This window comes from Lipotes vexillifer, unplaced genomic scaffold, assembly GCF_000442215.2.
Source record: "Lipotes vexillifer unplaced genomic scaffold, Lipotes_vexillifer_v1.1 scaffold1061, whole genome shotgun sequence".
Lineage (NCBI taxonomy): Eukaryota > Metazoa > Chordata > Mammalia > Artiodactyla > Lipotidae > Lipotes > Lipotes vexillifer.
In genome coordinates, this window is record NW_006789959.1 from 1,527,195 (window position 1) to 1,546,592 (window position 19,398).

Genomic DNA, 19,398 nt, shown 5'->3' on the forward strand with positions numbered 1-19,398 from the left:
CTTTCCCTAATAGTGGGAGAGTGGTTTTAACCACACACAAAAATCGTCATCACTGTCTGCCTGCTCCAAGTCTCCTCATTTGCATTTAGTACTTGTTCAGGTCCGAAGAATTACGTGCAAATTTTATTCTCTGTGTTTTTTCAAAATATTGCAATGCCTTCCTAGATAACTGGTGGTCCGGGGAAGACTTTGGGATTTTTCACACATTATTTCCCTCATCTTCCATCAAACTCTGTTCCTGTACTGAACAACCCTACAAAACTGCTTAGAATACACACTACCCTGAAATCACACATAGTCTTTCTAAAACTTTGTACATTTGGATTTGTCTTTCTAAAGGCAAAGAAAAAAATTTTTTTAAATAATTCAGGACATAATCAAAACCAGGTTAAATCACTGTCTCAGACCTATCTAGAATGCTTATAAAAATACAGATTCCTGGGTTCTACATAAACCTACAAAGAATCAGCATAAAAAGAGCATGTCCTAGAATGTGCATTTTAACAGGCTTTTGAGGTTATGCTGATGCATACTAAAGTATAAAACCCAGTAATTCAAAGGACCTAAAATTAAAGATAATACCACCCAGCAATCCCACTACTGGGCATATGCCCTGAGAAAACCGTAATTCGAAAAGAGTCACGTACCACAATGTTCATTGCAGCTCTATTTACAATGGCCAGGACATGGAAGCAACCTTAGTGTCCATCAACATATGAATGGATAAAGAAGATGTGGCACATATACACAATGGAATATTACTCAGCCATAAGAAGAAATGAAATTGAGTTATTTATAGTGAGGTGGATGGACCCAGAGTCTGTCATACAGAGTGAAGTAAGTCAGAAAGAGAAAAACAAATACCGTATGCTAACACGTATATATGAAATCTAAAAAAAAAGAAAAAAAAAAATGGTTCTGAAGAACCTAGGGGCAGGACAGGAATAAAAATGCAGATGTAGAGAATGGACTTGAGGACACGGGGAGGGGGAAGGGTAAGCTGGGATGAAGTGAGAGTGTGGCATGGACATATATACACTACCAAATGTAAAACAGATAGCTAGTGGGAAGCAGCTGTGAGGACACGGAGGGGGAAGGGTAAGCTGGGATGAAGTGAGAGTGTGGCATGGACATATATACACTACCAAATGTAAAACAGATAGCTAGTGGGAAGCAGCTGCATGGCACAGGGAGATCAACTCGGTGCTTTGTGTCCCCCTAGAGGGGTGGGATAGGGAGGGTGGGAGGGAGACACAAGAGGGAGGGGATATGGGGATATACGTATACATACAGCTGGTTCACTTTGTTATACAGCAGTAACACAACATTGTAAAGCAATTATACTCCAATAAAGATGCTAAAAAAAAAAGATAATTGATGAAGGAATGACACAAATAGGGTAATAAGATCTTATTGTCGAATACACTGAGCCAGAATAAAAAATAAACTTATTAATGAAAAGCCAAGAAAATACTTTTTAACAAGTGAGAATTCCACAATGAGCCCCGCTACACTATGACATTCTTTATAAGGTAGATTTGGGAATTGCTTTTACTTGAGGTATTGAACAGGATACACATCTAATCATGAAATATATATATATATATATATATATATATATATATATATAGAGAGAGAGAGAGAGAGAGAGAGAGAGAGAGAAAGAGGGAGAGGGAGACTGCTTTTTACATTAAATATACATATATTAATGTATATGTATGTGTATGCATGTGTGTAAGCATATACACATACTCACACACATAGAGACAGCCTAGAAAGCAGTAAGTATGTTAATATTGAAATGGCACACTAGCTATTCTCCAAGCAGCTTCAATTCTACTCCACTGCTTCTAAACAGGGGACAGCCCATACATTTTTTTTCTCTTTTTAACATATAATTTGATTTCCCATTATAGAGGAGCAGGAAACGAAAAGGCAAAATGATCATGTCAATACATCTTGACCAGAGTCAAGGAATAGTGCCTCCCTGGCTTTTCGACTATAAACCCTCTAAGGACAGAGACCACATCTTACATGTCACAGAACCCTCCATCATAAGGTCAAACAGCACAGCATGTGAATAAATGCTGAAGATTAGGACTGCATCCCAAGAAGCTGGGATTGACCTTGGGGTTACAATCTACAATGGGGGCTCCCAAACTTGCCACACCACCAGAGTTTATGATTCCATTGGTCTAGGGTAGGGCCCAAGATCTGGCATTTCTAACAAATGCCCAGGTGACACTACTGCTGACTGTCTAGGGTCTATACTTTGAGAATCACAGATCTAGGGAAAAGTTCTCAGGATTTTGCTATATATATATATGGTTCCCAGAAAAGAGAAGTAACTGAGATATGGTCAACAAAAACACCAGAGGGAATGTGGAAACCTAGTTCTAGCTCGATGACAAAATAAATATATAGCTGATACACACACACACACACACACACACACACACACACACACACACACACCACTGAACATCACGTGACTCACCTAGAAAATGAAGGGTCTGGTATACATGAAGATTGAAAATTCAAAGGCTTTTTATATAGATCAGAGAAAACATAAGTGTCTACTATGAACACTTAAATATATAATCTTCCCTGAAGTTATTATCCTCAAATCAGTGTATACTGCCCAGATCACAGTGGCTAAACTATACAATTTTTTTAAAACATCTTTATTGGAGTATAATTGCTTTAAAACGGTGTGTTTCTGTTTTATAACAAATTGAATCAGCTATACACATACATATATCCCCATATCCCCTTCCTCTTGCATCTTCCTCCCACCCTCCCTATCCCACCCCTGTAGGTGGTCACAAAGCACCTAGCTGATCTCCCTGTGCTATGCAGCTGCTTCCCACTAGCTATCTATTTTACATTTGTTAGTGTATATATGTCCATGCCACTCTCTCTCTCTCTCACTTCGTCCCAGCTTACCCTTCCCCTCCCTGTGTCCTCAAGTCCATTCTCTATGTCTGCGTCTTTATTCCTGTCCTGCCCCTAGGTTCTTCAGAACCTTTTTTTTTTCTTTTTTTTAGATTCCATATATATGTGTTAGCATACGGTATTTGTTTTTCTCTTTCTGACTTACTTCACTCTGTATGACAGACTCTAGGTCCATCCACCTCACTACAAATAACTCAATTTCGTTTCTTTTTATGGCTGAGTAATATTCCATTGTATATATGTGCCACATCTTCTTTATCCATTCATCTGTTGATGGACACTTAGGTTGCTTCCATGTCCTGGCTATTGTAAATAGAGCTGCAATGAACATTGTGGTACGTGACTCTTTTTGAATTATGGTTTTCTCAGGGTAGGAGCAACAAAAAGCCAAGCAACTTTGTAATTGGATTATATTAATCATTTACTCGAGCAGTTTTTGACCAAGAATCAGAAACCCAAGGAGTACATTTATTGCTTTAGTCTGCACTCACTGAAGGCGTTTATTACTGTACTACAGCTTTGTGGTAGTCCATTATTCTCCTTTTCCTTTTTGGCTCTTCAAAAACTTGAATACTTAAGCTCGTACATGATCTTGTGTTTTGCTATCCTTTTTACTGTAAAATGCAAATATTTTAAGGGATATTTTGACTCAAAATATGATAAAAGAATTTCTTACCTAAAAAAAAAAAACTATATAGTTTTTAATCCAAAATGAAGAACATACAGCATGCAAACAAACCAATAAATAAAAAAGATGCTCAGACTAAACACAGCAAACCATCTAAACATAAACCTACAGGGAAGTAACTGTTCTGCAATATTCTACACACAAATCGCAAATTCAAGTATCTGTAAATATGTCAAGGGCAGCAGTATCAGCACCATCTGACAGTTTGTAAGAAGAGCAAAATCTCTGGCGACACCAAAACCTACTGAATAAGAACCTTCATCTTACCAGGGTCCCTATGTGATTTATGAGCACGTTAAAGTGTAAAAGCAATGACATGTCACCAAGATTTTATCATTAATTCTTTACTACTATGGGTAAAATGACATGGTATATTTAAAAGACGGAACAGTTCCTAAAAAATCTATTTCTGACATATAAACAGACAAAAAGAGAACTCGAGGAATTATTTTACATGAGAAGACACACTGAAGCATTATTTTCAAACAAAAACTTCCATTTAAAATAATTTATGACTATGATATACTGTGCAATTAAAGTGTAACAAATATCACCTAGTTCAAATCCCTAGCTTAAAGCAGAGTAAACTGATGCTAACATGTTAAAGTCAAATAGGTGTCAGTGGCACAATGGAGACTGAAATCCAGCTCTACTGACTCCAGTGACAAAATGCTCTTTCCAATGGGAAAAAAAATTTTTAATTACATTTTCTGGAGCAAACATACAGTTAATGTAAAGCAGTAGAAGTATACATAACTTTGAAAGGATAAATAAAATGATGTACCTGTGAAACATATTGAGGGAAATCCAGCAAAAATATATCATAGTAGTTAATGTGTTTTACTCTTTCCATTAGAAAAAAAAACCTTAAAAAGCTGAGTAGAAAGAAGAACCAGAAAGTGTCCTTCTTAATATGAGTGTTACTATTTTCAAAGAATGACGCCACGTATTATTTAAGTGGCAGCATACGTGTGATGAATCAATCCGGAAAACTGATTTTAGAAATATTAAAAATTTGGCTTTGCTACCTAAGTTTTACTATCCAGCAATAAACAGAACTTTTTCACGTAAGGCTAATTTTTGCAGTTTTCAACACAGAAGCAGAAACAGCCGTATTCAACGTAAGTATTTTGTAAGCGACTGCAGAAAAATTAAACCCTTTTGTCTTACCATCAAAGAAGCTCTTGGCTCTTAGATAACTGACACTGAGCCTAAGAACTGAAAGTTTGTCCAGCTTATTAACAACATCTTGTGGAAAAGGCAGCAGGCTGGCCAAACGGTCCAATTCCGTATTAAGTCGGTCTCTATGCCGCTTTGAAGGATTCGACTTGATTCCTTCAGCTGGGACTGGCTTGACACTAAAAAACAAACAAAATTCCATAAAATACATTAAAATCTATAAAGAAAAAATTTTGATCACATTATAACATCTCCTCAACTATTTTTCTAACAAAACAAACATCTAAAATCTACTCCAAGTTTACATAAATCCTTTCAAAATGCTCCCTTCATATCTTAATTAAGAAAAACAAGGGAATGGGTAAACTCCTTCATAATGTTTTATTAAAAACTTATGAACCCATCACAGGAAAATGCTGAGTACCTCTTATATACCTCATACATTTATGGTACATGATTCCCAATTAACAAATCTATTAGGAGTTTTTCCCCTTCAAACACATCTACTGTTAGGGGGAAGAAAGAAATCTGCAGTAAGTTATGTGAAAATTATGCCTCCTTTGCTATCTTCCACAAAAATCATCTTAGCATCATTTATGTTGCAAATAAACAGGAGCGACCCTAAATAAAAAGCTGTTCTTCATCATCCTCAGCTTCCCATGTTTCACACTTTCCTGTCAGTGACAACTTCTCAAAGCCATTGCGGCATCTCCACAGGGTCCTCCAGCCATCTAATGGGGTCCTCCAATATTAAGGCGAGAAAACATTTGACTTTAGTTACTGATATTTGTTGACTGTGACAAATATTAGAGGTTAACTGTTTACCAGCAATTGCCAGCAAATTTTGCTTTTATGACTGGCCAGTAATCCTTCTTAATTATTAGCCATCATAGTTTGTGTCTCAATTAGAAAATCCAATGAAATCCCAACGTTTAGCATGATTTTCATCTGAGAAAAAAAGATACTTATGGTTACGAGTAGAACTTGAGTTCAGAAATGAGAACCTGAACTTCACACAAAAGCCTTAGCCAGGATTTCATAACAGAAATTCATTAAAGTGGATTTACAGATCATCAGACACCTAATGTTGAAATATAAAAAGAGAAGATATCAAAAAACCAAACAGGGGCTTCCCTGGTGGCGCAGTGGTTGAGAGTCTGCCTGCCAATGCAGTGGACACGGGTTCGAGCCCTGGTCTGGGAGGATCCCACATGCCGCGAAGCAACTGGGCCCGTGAGCCATGGCCGCTGAGCCTGCGCGTCTGGAGACTGTGCTCCGCAACAAGAGAGGCCGCGATAGTGAGAGGCCCGCGCACCGCGATGAAGAGTGGCCCCCACTTGTCACAACTAGAGAAAGCCCTCACACAGAAACGGAGACCCAACGCAGCCATAAATAAATTAATTAATTAATTAAAACAAACAAAGTAATTTTTAGATCATGTCTCTGTACCCCACCATTTGCCAGAAAAATAAAGAATTAGCCAGAGCATTCTTATGATGAAGACTTTTTTCCTGCAGTTTTACTGAGAACACAAAGACACTTTTGATAATTCAAATTAATTACATCTGAAAGAGCGGAAATTGGCTTGAGTATAATGCTGTTAATTTGATTCAATCAAAACATTTCTAGACAGCATGTTTTCAATGTTATATGAACATGAAGAAGTAATACTTTATGCAAAAATATAACAGAAAGTAATATGAAAACTTAACAGGCTTTTTTCAATGTCCCTACCCAGTAATTTCTTCAGAACTTGTCTATTTCTATTTTTTTCTATTACAGTTCATGCTATTTCTACAAAAAATAAGAGTAAGAAACTGGTAAAGTGGCATATATACAAAATAAGTCAGTAGATACTGCCTCTAGACTATGCGTGTAACTACATATTTAACAGAAATTGGTGACTATTTCTCTAGCTATTTTCCCTGGTCACGTGTATAATCAAATTCAAGTCACACCTAATCACTGCATCTCTCCAATTAATCAACTGAATCTCAACTTTTACCTATAATGCATGTCTACCTCATTGAATAAGTGTCTACTGACTAATAACCTGTTAAAGCAAATATTTATTTGCACCTATGTCCTGGGTGGTCCAGGAAAACATTCTTCTCCTATATACTCAAAAAGTGTGATGGGAGCTGAGTACAGTGAGCAACTGCTTGAAAAAAGATTTTTATAGAAAAGGTGGTATCTGAGCTACATCTTGAAAGGTGAACAGGATTTCAGGAAGCGACCTAACTGAGGAAAGGTGAACTGTGAGAGGGCCTATCTGCGAAGCACAGGGTAAAGAGAGAGAAGGGGAAGCTGGTTAGGGCCACCTTCCTTCAGTAAATAGTGACCACCCACCACACGTGCCAAGCACAGAACACTGAGCAGTGAACCAGCTTCAAAGCGCTGCTCAATTAGATCACGCTACTGTAGAGTCTTCCCTGACCTACTCCCACTGGATTCCTCCCAGGTGACTACTGTACTTTATGCATCTTATGTAAATGCCTTAAGCACCATTCCATTAAGGAATATTCTGTGCAGACAGCATTTCCCGTAATTGAAAATAAAATCTAGTCGTGCACTCTTGGTAGCTCTCCAGTAATGATTATAAAACACTGGGGAGAAGACAGTAACACAAACACTGAAGCAAGACAAGCTGCTAGGACACAGAAAGAAATAACAATAACAGTAGGATAAAGAGGTTTAGAGGTGTTTCTCCATGTGATATTTCTGCCTGTCTTGCGCTGGCTTTTTGCAGTAGTCAACCCTGCACTAGATGAGACTATTTCTATACACAATGCAAAACTGCCCACAGCTCTAATGTATTATTATGCACATTATGGAATATTTAGCTTGAGATTGAATTTCCTAAGTCAAGTGTTATGCAGCCTATATTGCATATACTTGTTTGTTCTCTTATTACAGTATCAACTTAATCATTTTGTATCTCCAGTGCTCAGCATAGTACTTGACACAGAATGGACTCTCAATTAATGGCTGCTGATCAGAAGTGTCCAGAAAGGAAATGATTGCAGCCTGACCACAGGGAGTGATAGTGGGACGATAACAAGTAAGGCCTGGCTTGAGATTTTTAAACACAGCACTTTGTACCTACCACAAAGCTCCGTACATAGCCAGACTCAAGTGTTCACTCAACTAAACTGACGTGCTGACTTCCTAGGTATAGCAAGTAAGGGAGAGAAAAACGGTGAGTGAGGAGAGGTTGCAAATGACTGGGATGCGTAGCTTAGGATCACAACTATATTTCCTAATGGAAAGTATGCCAAACGAAGAAAGACGAGACTTGAGGACAGACCTCAATGATGCCAACATTTAGGTATAACGCTGAGGAAAGGGCCGCGGGCAAAGAGTACGGAGGAGGAATGATAAGGCAGATAGGAAAAGAACCCAGGCAGGGCTTCCCTGGTGGCGCAGTGGTTGAGAGTCCGCCTGCCAATGCAGGGGACACGGGTTCAAACCCTGGTCTGGGAAGATCCCACATGCCGCGGAGCAACTGGGCCCGTGAGCCACAACTACTGAGCCTGCGCGTCTGGAGCCTGTGCTCCACAACAAGAGAGGCCGCGACAGTGAGAGGCCCGCACACCGCGATGAAGAGTGGCCCCACTCGCTGCAACTAGAGAAAGCCCTCGCACAGAAACGAAGACCCAACATAGCCAAAAATAAATAAATAAAGTTTTTTGGGGAAAAAAAAAGAACCCAGGCAGAATATTTTGGAGGTCACAGAACAAAGTCAAATGCACCAAGTTATTAAGGAAAGTCAGGGCTGAGAAGTACCCGCTGGACTTGGCATTTCGAATCCACTGTTAAAGCTGAAGTAATAGATTTGAGACACCTTTTCACCGATTTTATGAGAAATATTCAGAACTATTTTGTGAAAATACTTCATACTTATCCACACCTATTAAAGATGCACCAAGTAATTAAAAATAGAGAGTAATTCTACATCAATTACACTTGAGTTATGCTGGTACTTTTACTTTTGTATTGTCTTTAAACCTATGCCAAAACATACTGCCAACCATCTATTTAAATAAAAGGCTACATCTGAAATGTAAATAAGTGTCCCCGCAAGATTGGATTTGGGATATCTGGAGTTCAGACACCTCCTGAAATAGGGAGACTGTAGATGTCGATCAGGGAAAGGAACAATTTATTATTTTTTTAAACCTTAACCTCAAAAATCTTGTCCCAACCTGTAAATCAAAATTGTTGTGCAAGCAAGACTTTAGCTGACTGCATGCCATGCTCCTATTTTAGAAGCCCTGCATGCCATAAGTACTGGCAGTAACAAGCCCAATAGCATGTCCAGTGCCAGCTTGCATGCTCTCTTTAATACCTTTTTAATATCCCAGGCTAAAATGTCTCTTAGGCTCATCACTTGTGCTCAGGGTTTGAAACAAAGCTGAAAAACATAACAACCCAGTTTAATCATAAATTACTGTAATTGTAAATGCTTATATTTTTATGACATTTACCATAAAACCTCAAAATGACACGCAAAGACAAAGTTTCAGTAATCCTTAGATTAAGGTGGCATTTTCTAACGAAGATTACCTATCACAGTACTGAGTTTTTTGCTCTATCGGCTTTTTCCTGTGGGTGATTTAATCTACTCTCACTGCTTCAGTCTACTTAACAGTAACTTGTTTATTTCCAGCCCCTGTGCCTGAATGTCCTCACATTCATATTTTTCAGAAGTTGGGCACCGCTTCTCTACATCTATTACGGTATGACTCTCATTCCAACAGCTAGGAAATTGAAGTATTTCTCGATAAATCTCTCTACCATACCACGTACACCCCATTAAGCTCAACTCTTAAACCCAATCATTCTTCATTTCCTCCCCATGGCTTCAGTGCATACTTATTTATCTCTGAATATAAATGCTGAATGTTTATCATCATAAATTGTATACTTAATGTGATATTGGTGAGGGGATCTGTGACACAAATTAAGTCAAATTTCACTGTTACTCTGAATACAGCTGGATATTTTACTTCCCTATGTGAGGCAAAAAAATGTCTACAAAAACTTCTGAGAATTCTGGCTGGCAGTTACTTGTAAGGAGTCTGAATTCTTCAGTCGCTCTCCTGCAGCCGCTCTACAATTGTGATGGGTTCTTCCCTTTCCCTCTTTTGCTATGCTTAAGGAGTGGTGATGAGGTACAAACAGCATATAATCTTTAGCACAAGACTTTAACAATGAAAACTGGAACATGAAATATGCCCTACAAATCACTGTTACTTCCAAAATCCTGGAAAAAAAATCATTAAGAATGCTCCCTTTCTCCTCTTCTTTTTAAAATATGCACTTTTTTTCTTTGTATTTCCCTTGAAACCCACAAAGAATACATCACTAAAACATGAAAAATTTTAACTGGTGGCCAATTGTTAAATTAGTAAATATTCTCAAATACCTACTACGTATATGGTACTAGGAAGCTCTGGTTGCTATAAAGACAAATAAAAGGTAGACCTATCTTTACAGAGCTTGTCTTTCTTACTAGGAGGAGATACATTCTATAACAAGACAAAAATCAAACATAATGTATTGCTCAATAATGTAGATGCCATAAAAGTGATGCTGGAGAGTTCAGGAAGGTAAGAGCTCACATACAGGTAGAGTAATGGGGGAAGGTTTCATGGAAATGTGGTTTCTACATCAGGTCTTAAAGATAGGTGAATCACTTCCAGTTTCATGATGGCAGAGTACATGGCTTTCTGCAACTACCCTTCTCTCTGGAAGATCATGCCAAACAAGGAAAACAGAGATAGAAACACAAAATCTGTCGGGGATAAACCTAAGACACAGCTAAACCCAGATATAAATAATATGAAGATGAAAATTAGGTAAAAAGTGAGATCAGTGACAACGGAGAACAGAAAGGAAAATGTAATCATAGTATATTACTTAACTCAGCAATAAACAATACTTACAGTTAAGGAAACACTGCATGTGAATTTAATCCAAAATTGTGATAAAATTATACTGGGAGGATGAGGAGAGATTAAATAGCACTAATAACCATAACTATCACAATAAAACATCAACAGATAATGCCTACTACGCTAAACTTAAGATAACATTATACACATTATTGACTTTTTCATGTGCATGTGTTATTTAAAATGAATACTTTTCAAAATAGTATTTCATTAAAAATAAGGTAAAAGAGCAAACTGCAAAACAACTGAAAAACATAAGACAAAGAAAATCAGTATGTAAAGGACATCTCAAGTAGAAAAATCTGCAAACGTACTCACTATTATTCCACACATACAATCCCAACATAGAAGTTCAATTATCTACCCCATTTTTTTTTTTGGCTTATGAAGTTGCCAATTAATATTTTTAAAGCAAAAATGCAAGGATATAGGCACTCCTACAGACTACCAATAGGAATGGAAATTTTTTGCAGAGTAATTTGACAGCATGTTTCAGAGCATAATATTTGGCTCAACCGTAAAAGTATATAATATCTTTGTACCCAAATTTCCACTTACAGGAATTTTTCCTAAGGAATGAACTAAAAATTTACATAGAAATTCACATATCTCAAGGGTATCCTCTGAAGTACTAGTTGAAATATTTAAAGATTGGAAATAACAGAATTTCCACCTCAAAATAAATTACAGAGCTTTAACAGAAGGGAGTACCATGCAGCCACTGAAAACAATGTTTTAAAGGAGGGGAGGTAGCTAGCACATCAATGAAAATAGGAGGAAAAGACTCTAAGGAGAAAGGGCATGAATGCAAGTATGGAGTCAAGCAAGCACAAATCATGTATGGGCAGAGGAAAATAATTTATTTCAGAACACTATTTGAGAAGAAACAGTGAGCGTTAAGGAAATCCCTAGTATGTGGGTGTACCATATGCATCACTGAACTTACCTGGGCAGCACTGCGAAGTTGGAATGAACGTAAGCTTTGGAGCCAAAAGACCTGGAATCTGATATTAAAACTCATCCTTTCATTTACTACCTAACAGTTTTGAATCTGAACCTCAGGTCCCTATCTGGAAAGCTGAAATAATAATACCTTTTCATACTAGTATTATAAAAATGAAATCAAATGATGTCTGTAAAGTACTGTGCATGCTTATGTCACAATAAGTACTGACAAACAGTAGTTTTTTGTTATATAAAACAAGTATGCAAAAATATCTATTTTAAAAGAAGAGTGGAAGTAGAAAGGTACGGTTGTTAAAGATTTGCATGGTACTAATTTCTAAGTAAGTGTCTAAATTATATGCACCAATAAGCATGTACTGTGTAAGTTTTTTCACCAGTGGAGTAGCACATTTCATTACCCACAAATTGAGAATGCAATCATATACTGCCTCTTACTGTTTCACAGGAGAATTGATTGCTCTGTGATAATGTAAGCTGAAATTATTTAAAAATAGAATCTATATTTCTGTTAGAAGTCTTTACAGCTTATAAAATACTCTTCTGCTAATTTTAGTTGTGAGAGTGGCAATGTAGGTGTTGACTGGCTGCCTTATTGGTCAATCACTTGCCAAGACCTATACAAGTGAGAAAAGTAGACCTCATCTTTTAGTTTAGAGCTAGTGCTTTTTCAATTTTAGTTTAGAACTCGCGCTTTTTCAACTAGTGCTCACTGTTTCCTCTTTACACCATTTATTTGTATAAATGTTACCAATAACTAATCACTTTCACTTACTTATTTCATAGGTCCAATATGTGAGAACCTTTATAGTCACTATGTCTAAACTATCTGAACAAAGCTTATTTGAAAGAAAAACAACAGTGGAGAAACAATTATGTAACTAAAAATACCTATATTTTTATTTTAGAAGCTATTTAGGAAAATTTATCATAGTACGTTTATATCAAACATTTTCAGTAAAACATAATTTTATTCAACTAAGTAGGTATTGTATAAGTGAGGTTCATTAGGTTTAAATAGAATGAATAGCAATTTAGCAAACATAGCAAGAAAGACACTGCTTTTATACTAATGTTATTAGTGTGTTAACAAAGTAAAAAGGGTCAACTAAGGCTGAGAAGTTATTTCTAGCTCTGATACTTCATGATGGCTGGCTTGATCACCACCACTACTGGTATCATTTTTAAGTGTAGATTTCATTTACTCCACACCTATTATTTGCCAATATTCAGCACTAATTTTCTAAAAAATATGGTAAATTGAAGTACCACTAAAACTTTTTATGTATTAATAGAACTTAAAAACTACAAAAATACATCCAAAGTTATTATCATTAGGGGAAAAGAAACCCAGACTCTATTTAATTCAATAGTGTGCTTTTCACCTATCTTCATGCAGCAAAGTAATTAAAGAAATGGACAAAAAGGCTTTCATCTCCAAAGAAAATAAAACAAGAAGAGGATTTAAGTAAAAACAAATTGTTCTTTCTTTCTTTCTTTCTTTCTTTTTTTTTTTTTTTTTTTGGAGCAGGGTTATTTTAAGGAACACGGTAAGGAAACAGTAGAACCTATTCCTAAGGATATCTTTGAAAATTTCTTTAGGAACATGGATCAGATGCAAGGTTGCTTCATATCCTTTAATCTTCTAGCTTTCATTACTCCGAAAGAAAGGAAACATTTACTGAGTGTCCACCATGTACAAGATACTTTAGTGGGATTAAATTTAACACGTTTAAAATATATTTCGTACTAAGATAATTTTCAACGTTGGACTTTGCCACTAGGGGGCGTTTATCCCGTTTAATAAATTCCATTGAAGATTGGAAGAGCTTCAGGTTAAAAGTATGTCACACACTTGATTCCAAAATTTTATGGAATTGTATATTTAAATGGCCATCTTATTAACAGTCCTATAATTATGCTACAACATATTTTCTCTTTACGATACAATGTCTGACTTAAGGGGTCAAAGTTAAATAGATCTCAATAACATTTTCAGCTGAAACAAGATGAATTTTTTTGACAATGTGCCAACATATTATAGAGCCTATTAGCCACAAACTAGTAATTTAACTAAAAAAACACATTAAACTTAATATTGGGTTTATGGCCCCATTCTTAAAATGGACTTTGATTAACTGCATTTTAAGTTAACCATTTTTTCATTCTGGTAAAAACAATTTATAAACAATTTCATGTGATTCTGTAAATGCCAGCACTAGGCTTTTCTTATGGAGCAGTGACATTTTAAGGCATTTATATGATTAAAAGCAATGCACGATGCTCAATAAAGATCTGATAAATATTTATACTAATTAAATAAAATAAGGGTGAATGTAGAAACGCTTTAGTTGTATTGTATTCGAGATTATTAAATACAAATATACTAACATCTTAGAAAGTATATTAAAATGCTAAGATAAAATAATAAAAGGTACATCTTACATAAATAAAATGTACAGTACTATGTTTAAAGGAAAAATCTTTAATAAAACATTAACGAGAAGCCAAAAATGTTAAACTTTATGATGAATAAAAATTAAAGCATTCTATTAAAGTCATCTAAGCCTTTCTGTAACACACTGACTGAAATGCAGTAACTTAAAAATCCATCAGGGGCATCTTCAGGTTATCTGACCATATACATAAAACCTATGATAACTCTATTATATATAATGCCAAGTATACCAGTGTATTAATAAATACATAGAAGCGTTTGTGACGCCTCTCAATTTTAAATAACCACTAAGGACAAAGTCAAATTAGACAAATACATTTTTATATAAGAAACCAATCTATAAAACGCAAGTATTGAAAACCAATGTCAACAGAACTGCCAAGACAAAAACTGCTGATTTGTCAGTATTCCTAATGTTGGCCATACTGCAGGATAAGTCTTCCAAATTTTAATCAGTCTATTTATAGATGAATATCCTCTGTTAATGCCAAGTCTAGATCTGAAGACCTATAATCACTGAAATTCTAAAAGGAAATTAAAACTCCAGAATAATTAAACTTTTAAACTGGTCTTAAGTATTAATCTTAAACTGTTATTTTTCTGGTTTGAATTAGTGACCTAAATTAAGTTTTAAGCCAAATGCACACTTCTGATTTGTTCTGAGTAACCGTTTAATGTGTTCTGAAAATTGTTTATGAAAGTTTGAAAAATGTGAAGCAAAATAAGTCAGGGATAATAATTAGGAATAAACACATGAATACTGCCAATTCACAAAAGTAAATCTGTCTCAAGCACGGGTTTTTCTTTTTTCTGGAAAAAAAAAAAAGTATTTGCGATCTCACACAAATATCCCACCAAAACAAACAAACAAAAAATCTAAGTTTGTAATCTGTCAGAACTGACTAAACTTGGAAGTAGAGGGAAAAGGGAATTAGACAAAGATGCTAAGAATGAAAACGTCTGTTTCAAGTAATTCCAGCTCCAAATCATTTACAGACCCTAAAACCACCTCCAAAGTGATAAGAAAGCTGCCCCAAAAGGTGACTGAAAATACAAATCCGTTACTGTATTCTGGCTACTACACTCACTCAAAACTGCTACCATCTCTATACATTGTACCGATGCGTTCACGCTGAGCGCTACAAAATTAGTGCCAAATAAGTAAAGAGTGCAACAGAAAGCCAGTTGCACCGGACTAAAAAATACCTTCAGAAGCACTCATTCCCTTTCCTGCAGACAGCACGTGTTTAGCTCCTAAAAGCATCTCCCCCCATCAGGAGTGAGAAATGGTGACCGTCCTCTAACCTAACCGAGGAGGATATTAAATGTGAAAGGGGATTTCAAGACGGGCTTAGGTTAACTAATCCACCAGCCAGCCCCACAGGGCAGACCAGAGCTGTCAACAAATTAGGACCACAGCACAGTGAACAGTGCTACAAATGGGTGGGGGGGTGAGGGTGGGGGTGCGAGGGTGCGCGTGCCCTGGAGACTGGGGAAAGGGGGGCACAATTTTTTAAATGCAATCTTTAAACACGGAAAAAGCCAAGGCCTGGGTTCCTCGACCGGCCTCCAAATCGCGATTCCACGGACTGCGTGGGGAAGGGACCTAATCCCCAGGCCGCGGGGATGTGGGCACGGGTGAGGCGGCCTCCCGCACCTGCGCGCCTGAGCGCCCACCCCCGCGCCGAGGACGCGCACCAGACACTCACGTTTTCTGCACCGGCTTCCGCCGCTTGCGACTGGCGTAGGTGATGTTGGCGCTGCTGCTGTTCATGGTGCCCGGCTGGCGGCTGCTCCTCCCCGGGCGCGGACAGCCCGGTCCCAGGGACCCGGCGGCGACCGGGACGACAGCGGCGGCGGCGGCCGGCGCCGGGTTCCACGCAGCCGCGCCCGCTCCACCTGCACCCTCCCCGGGCGGTGGCGAAGACGCCGCACTCCAAGAGCCTTGGCTCCCGCAGCCCCGAGTCCAAGTGCACCGCCCAGGCCTGGCGCCGGCGGTCGAGGGGCGGAGACCGGTGAGCCGGGCGACGCAGGTGCCGTCTATACGAGCGGAGGCGGCGCAGCGCTGCCCGCAGGTGAGGCGGCCCGAATGGGAGGAGCCTGGGCCGCCTGTTTGGAATCCCAGCCTGGGTCGCGCGCTCTGGCGCCACGCCCCGTGACCGTCGCCGCGGCCCCTTGGGTGAGGGAGGCGACGCCGCGCTGCTCCTGGGGCTTCCCCGATCCCGGGTACTTCCCGCCTTTGGAGCTCGGACTCCGGCCGCCGCTTTCGGTGCCACCAGCTTCCGCTCGACTACGCGTCTGCCTCTGGTCTGAGCCGGTGGTCCCAGTGACGCTCTCGGAACCTAGCGTCGAGGGGACTAGACAGGAGCTGCCTCCCGCCGCCTCTTGCACCGGCTGAATGGCAGAAACGCCCCTGACTCCTCTCTGGCCCCGCCCAGCCTCGTGGCCCCGCCTCTCGAAGCCCCGCCCCCTCACAGCCCCGCCCCCATTCTACTTGACTCCGCCCTTCCTTGCTGTTCCCTTGAGGGCCCCACCCTCTCGGCACGTGATGACGCAAGGCGTAATGACCCCCTCCCCCACCCCCGGTGTCCATGTTCTTGAGGTCAAGGGAAGGAATCTGTGGACACATTTCCAGCCCAGAAAGACGTGTGACAGCAAATTATGTGTAGCCAAACGCTTTGTAATTAGACAGTCTCAAGGATGGAAATGCCAAATAGTGAGCTTAAATTCACCTATGTAAGAGACAGTGACGCAGCTAACTTTGGGCTAAGAATTACAGTGAGCTGGCAGAAAACCAGTGGAACTATAAATTTTCCTAGAGAAGAAATCTTCAGGAGGCCACATCTGAGTTGAACTTGAAGGCTAGGCGTTTACCTGTCTTTTTGTTTGGGTTTGTTTTTTGTCTCCATACTAGGCAGTATAGTATTTTTTCCCCAGCCAGAATAACTTTGTTAATCTATAGTCAGATTTCAGCAAGGTAGAAAGGAAGGAAGAAAGGCAGCAGGAGGCATTTGAGGATAAGTAGTCTGGTATGGTTGGAGAGAGGAGCTGGAAGTGAAATTCAGGAATTCTAGGATCAAATCATAAAGCTTTGATCAAGAGTCCAGATTTTATTCTGCAGTCAATGGAAACATTTTAAGGATCCACAGCAGGAAAATGACATTCTGGTGTCTTGGAAAAGTCACTCTGGAATGAAAGTGCAAACTAGATTACAGGAGAGCAAGACTGGATGCAGGGAGAGTAGTTAGGGAGCTGTTGAAGTAGTCCAGGTAAAAGTCCAGGGAAGTGACAGTGGGATAGAGAAAAAAAAAGAAAGAATAGATAAGGAAATAGATGACGAGAGGAGTACGTTTTGCTTGTCAGGAGCAGAAGGGCAACCAGACTAAGATGTCTAGATGAAATCTCACAGCATATCCATTCCTACATTTAAAAGTGTCATCAAACCATTTCCACCTGGTGAGTTTGTTACCTCAAATTCAGAACACTGATAAATTGAACATCATTTTCTTTAGCTGAAACCTTGCTCTGCCACTGGCTCAACCATTCTCCAATGAACCTACGAAACATCTTCAACTCCCCTACCACTTACATCTAAATATTCCAGCAAATACTATTAAATTTTGTGCTTAGCAACATCCCTAATTCATCTTCCTCCACCTTATTCTTCAATAATAACACCGAGAGTGCCCAACTCAAATACCATATCATTTGCGATTCCTATCCAAATATTGTGGATAACTACCCCCTCCACACATTAATTCAATTAAGAGATATTTTGAGGCTAATGCCTGTGTGCCAAGATTGTTCTAGTACTGAGGAGACAATGGTGAACAAAAACAGAAAAGTACCATATTCTCAGGAAATAGTGTAATGGAGAAGTACACGATTCAGTATGGTCTTCTAGTAGAGAAATTTGACCTAGTCATTGAGACAAAGATAGGCCTTCCCAAAATCATGAGAGTTGAGTTGCGGTCTGAAGGATAAAGTCTTAGGAGAAAAGAGGGGAAGGGCATTCCAAGCCAATGAAATAGTACAAGCAACATCCATTTAGTGGGAAGGAGCCTGGTAAGTAGTACGATGGACTGAAACAAGTTCAGGATGAGCAGGGGAGAAGGGCACAAATGATCAAATTTGTGTTTCAAAATATCACCGTATCTGCAGAGTGTAGAACAGATAAAAGAGGGAGGAGCAGAAAGGAATGGAAATCATACTCCTTAGGAAACCATTAGCAGTAGCCCAGCCAAGGGATGACAATTACTGATACAAGGGTGGAGGTGATAGTGTAGATGGAAGAAAAGTGAATAGGTTCCATAGAATTTGAGGAGGTCTTGAAAGATGGAAAGGATGAATATATGACCGTGACAGAAGAGGATGTGTCAAAAACACAATAATAGCTTTTTGGACTATGTGTCAGGCTATGTAATAATGGCATGTGCTGGTGGGAAATTATTAATTTAGCTTGGATCTCTTATGTTTGAGGTACCTTTGAGACATCAAAGGTGTCAAGTAGGCCGTAGGATATATAGGTTTGTAACTCAAAGATGTGTGAGCTGGAGAATATCTCAGAAATCATTTGCATTTAAGTGACAAGAGATTATGAAGGTTGTGGGGTGCAAATATATGCTAGAAAAGGAGGACTGGGCACCAAAAAACTTCAGTGTGTAATATCTAATTGCTGGATAGAAGATTATGGTGCTGTAAAACTGAAAAAGAGCTGCTAGAATGGTAACAAGAAAATAAGGAGACTTTTGTGATGGAGGACAAAGTAGAAAAATGTCAGAGTGGTTCACAGCATTGAATGCTGTTGAGAGGTTGAAATAAGATGGGAACTGGAAATGTCCTTTTTGGCTTCTCAAAATGGGGTAATTTGTAACTTTAGTGAACACCGTTGGTGGACTAATGGACCTACAAATCACATGGAAGTGGGAACAGAATTGAATTGGAGATGAGGAGGTGACATTGGCAAACACAGACAATTGTTTTTTTAAAGAAGTTTGTGAAAGTGAGAGACCTAGGATGGCAGCTAGGGGGAGTAAAGGGTTAAATTGAGATTTTTATTTTTTTCTTTTTCTTTTTAAGTGGGTGGTACTTAAGCAGATGAGAGAGAGGTGAGAGAGAGATTGAAATTGACTGTGTAACAATGACAAAGAACATTAAGAAGAACTGATACTAAAAATAGTAAAGGCAGGAGGGAAAGA

General features: G+C 38.7%; 1 protein-coding gene across 1 annotated transcript in view; it reads right to left on the bottom strand.

Annotated features, from left to right (window-relative positions):
• Nucleotides 1-16,027, bottom strand: part of AHR (aryl hydrocarbon receptor) — a 47,661-nt gene extending 31,634 nt beyond the window's left edge. Inside the window, 2 exon segments of the mRNA XM_007463060.1 lie at nt 4,814-5,001; nt 15,910-16,027. Of these exon segments, the coding sequence (XP_007463122.1) occupies nt 4,814-5,001; nt 15,910-15,974 (253 nt within the window). The 5' untranslated portion in view covers nt 15,975-16,027.
• Between the last annotated feature and the right edge of the window lie 3,371 nt (nt 16,028-19,398).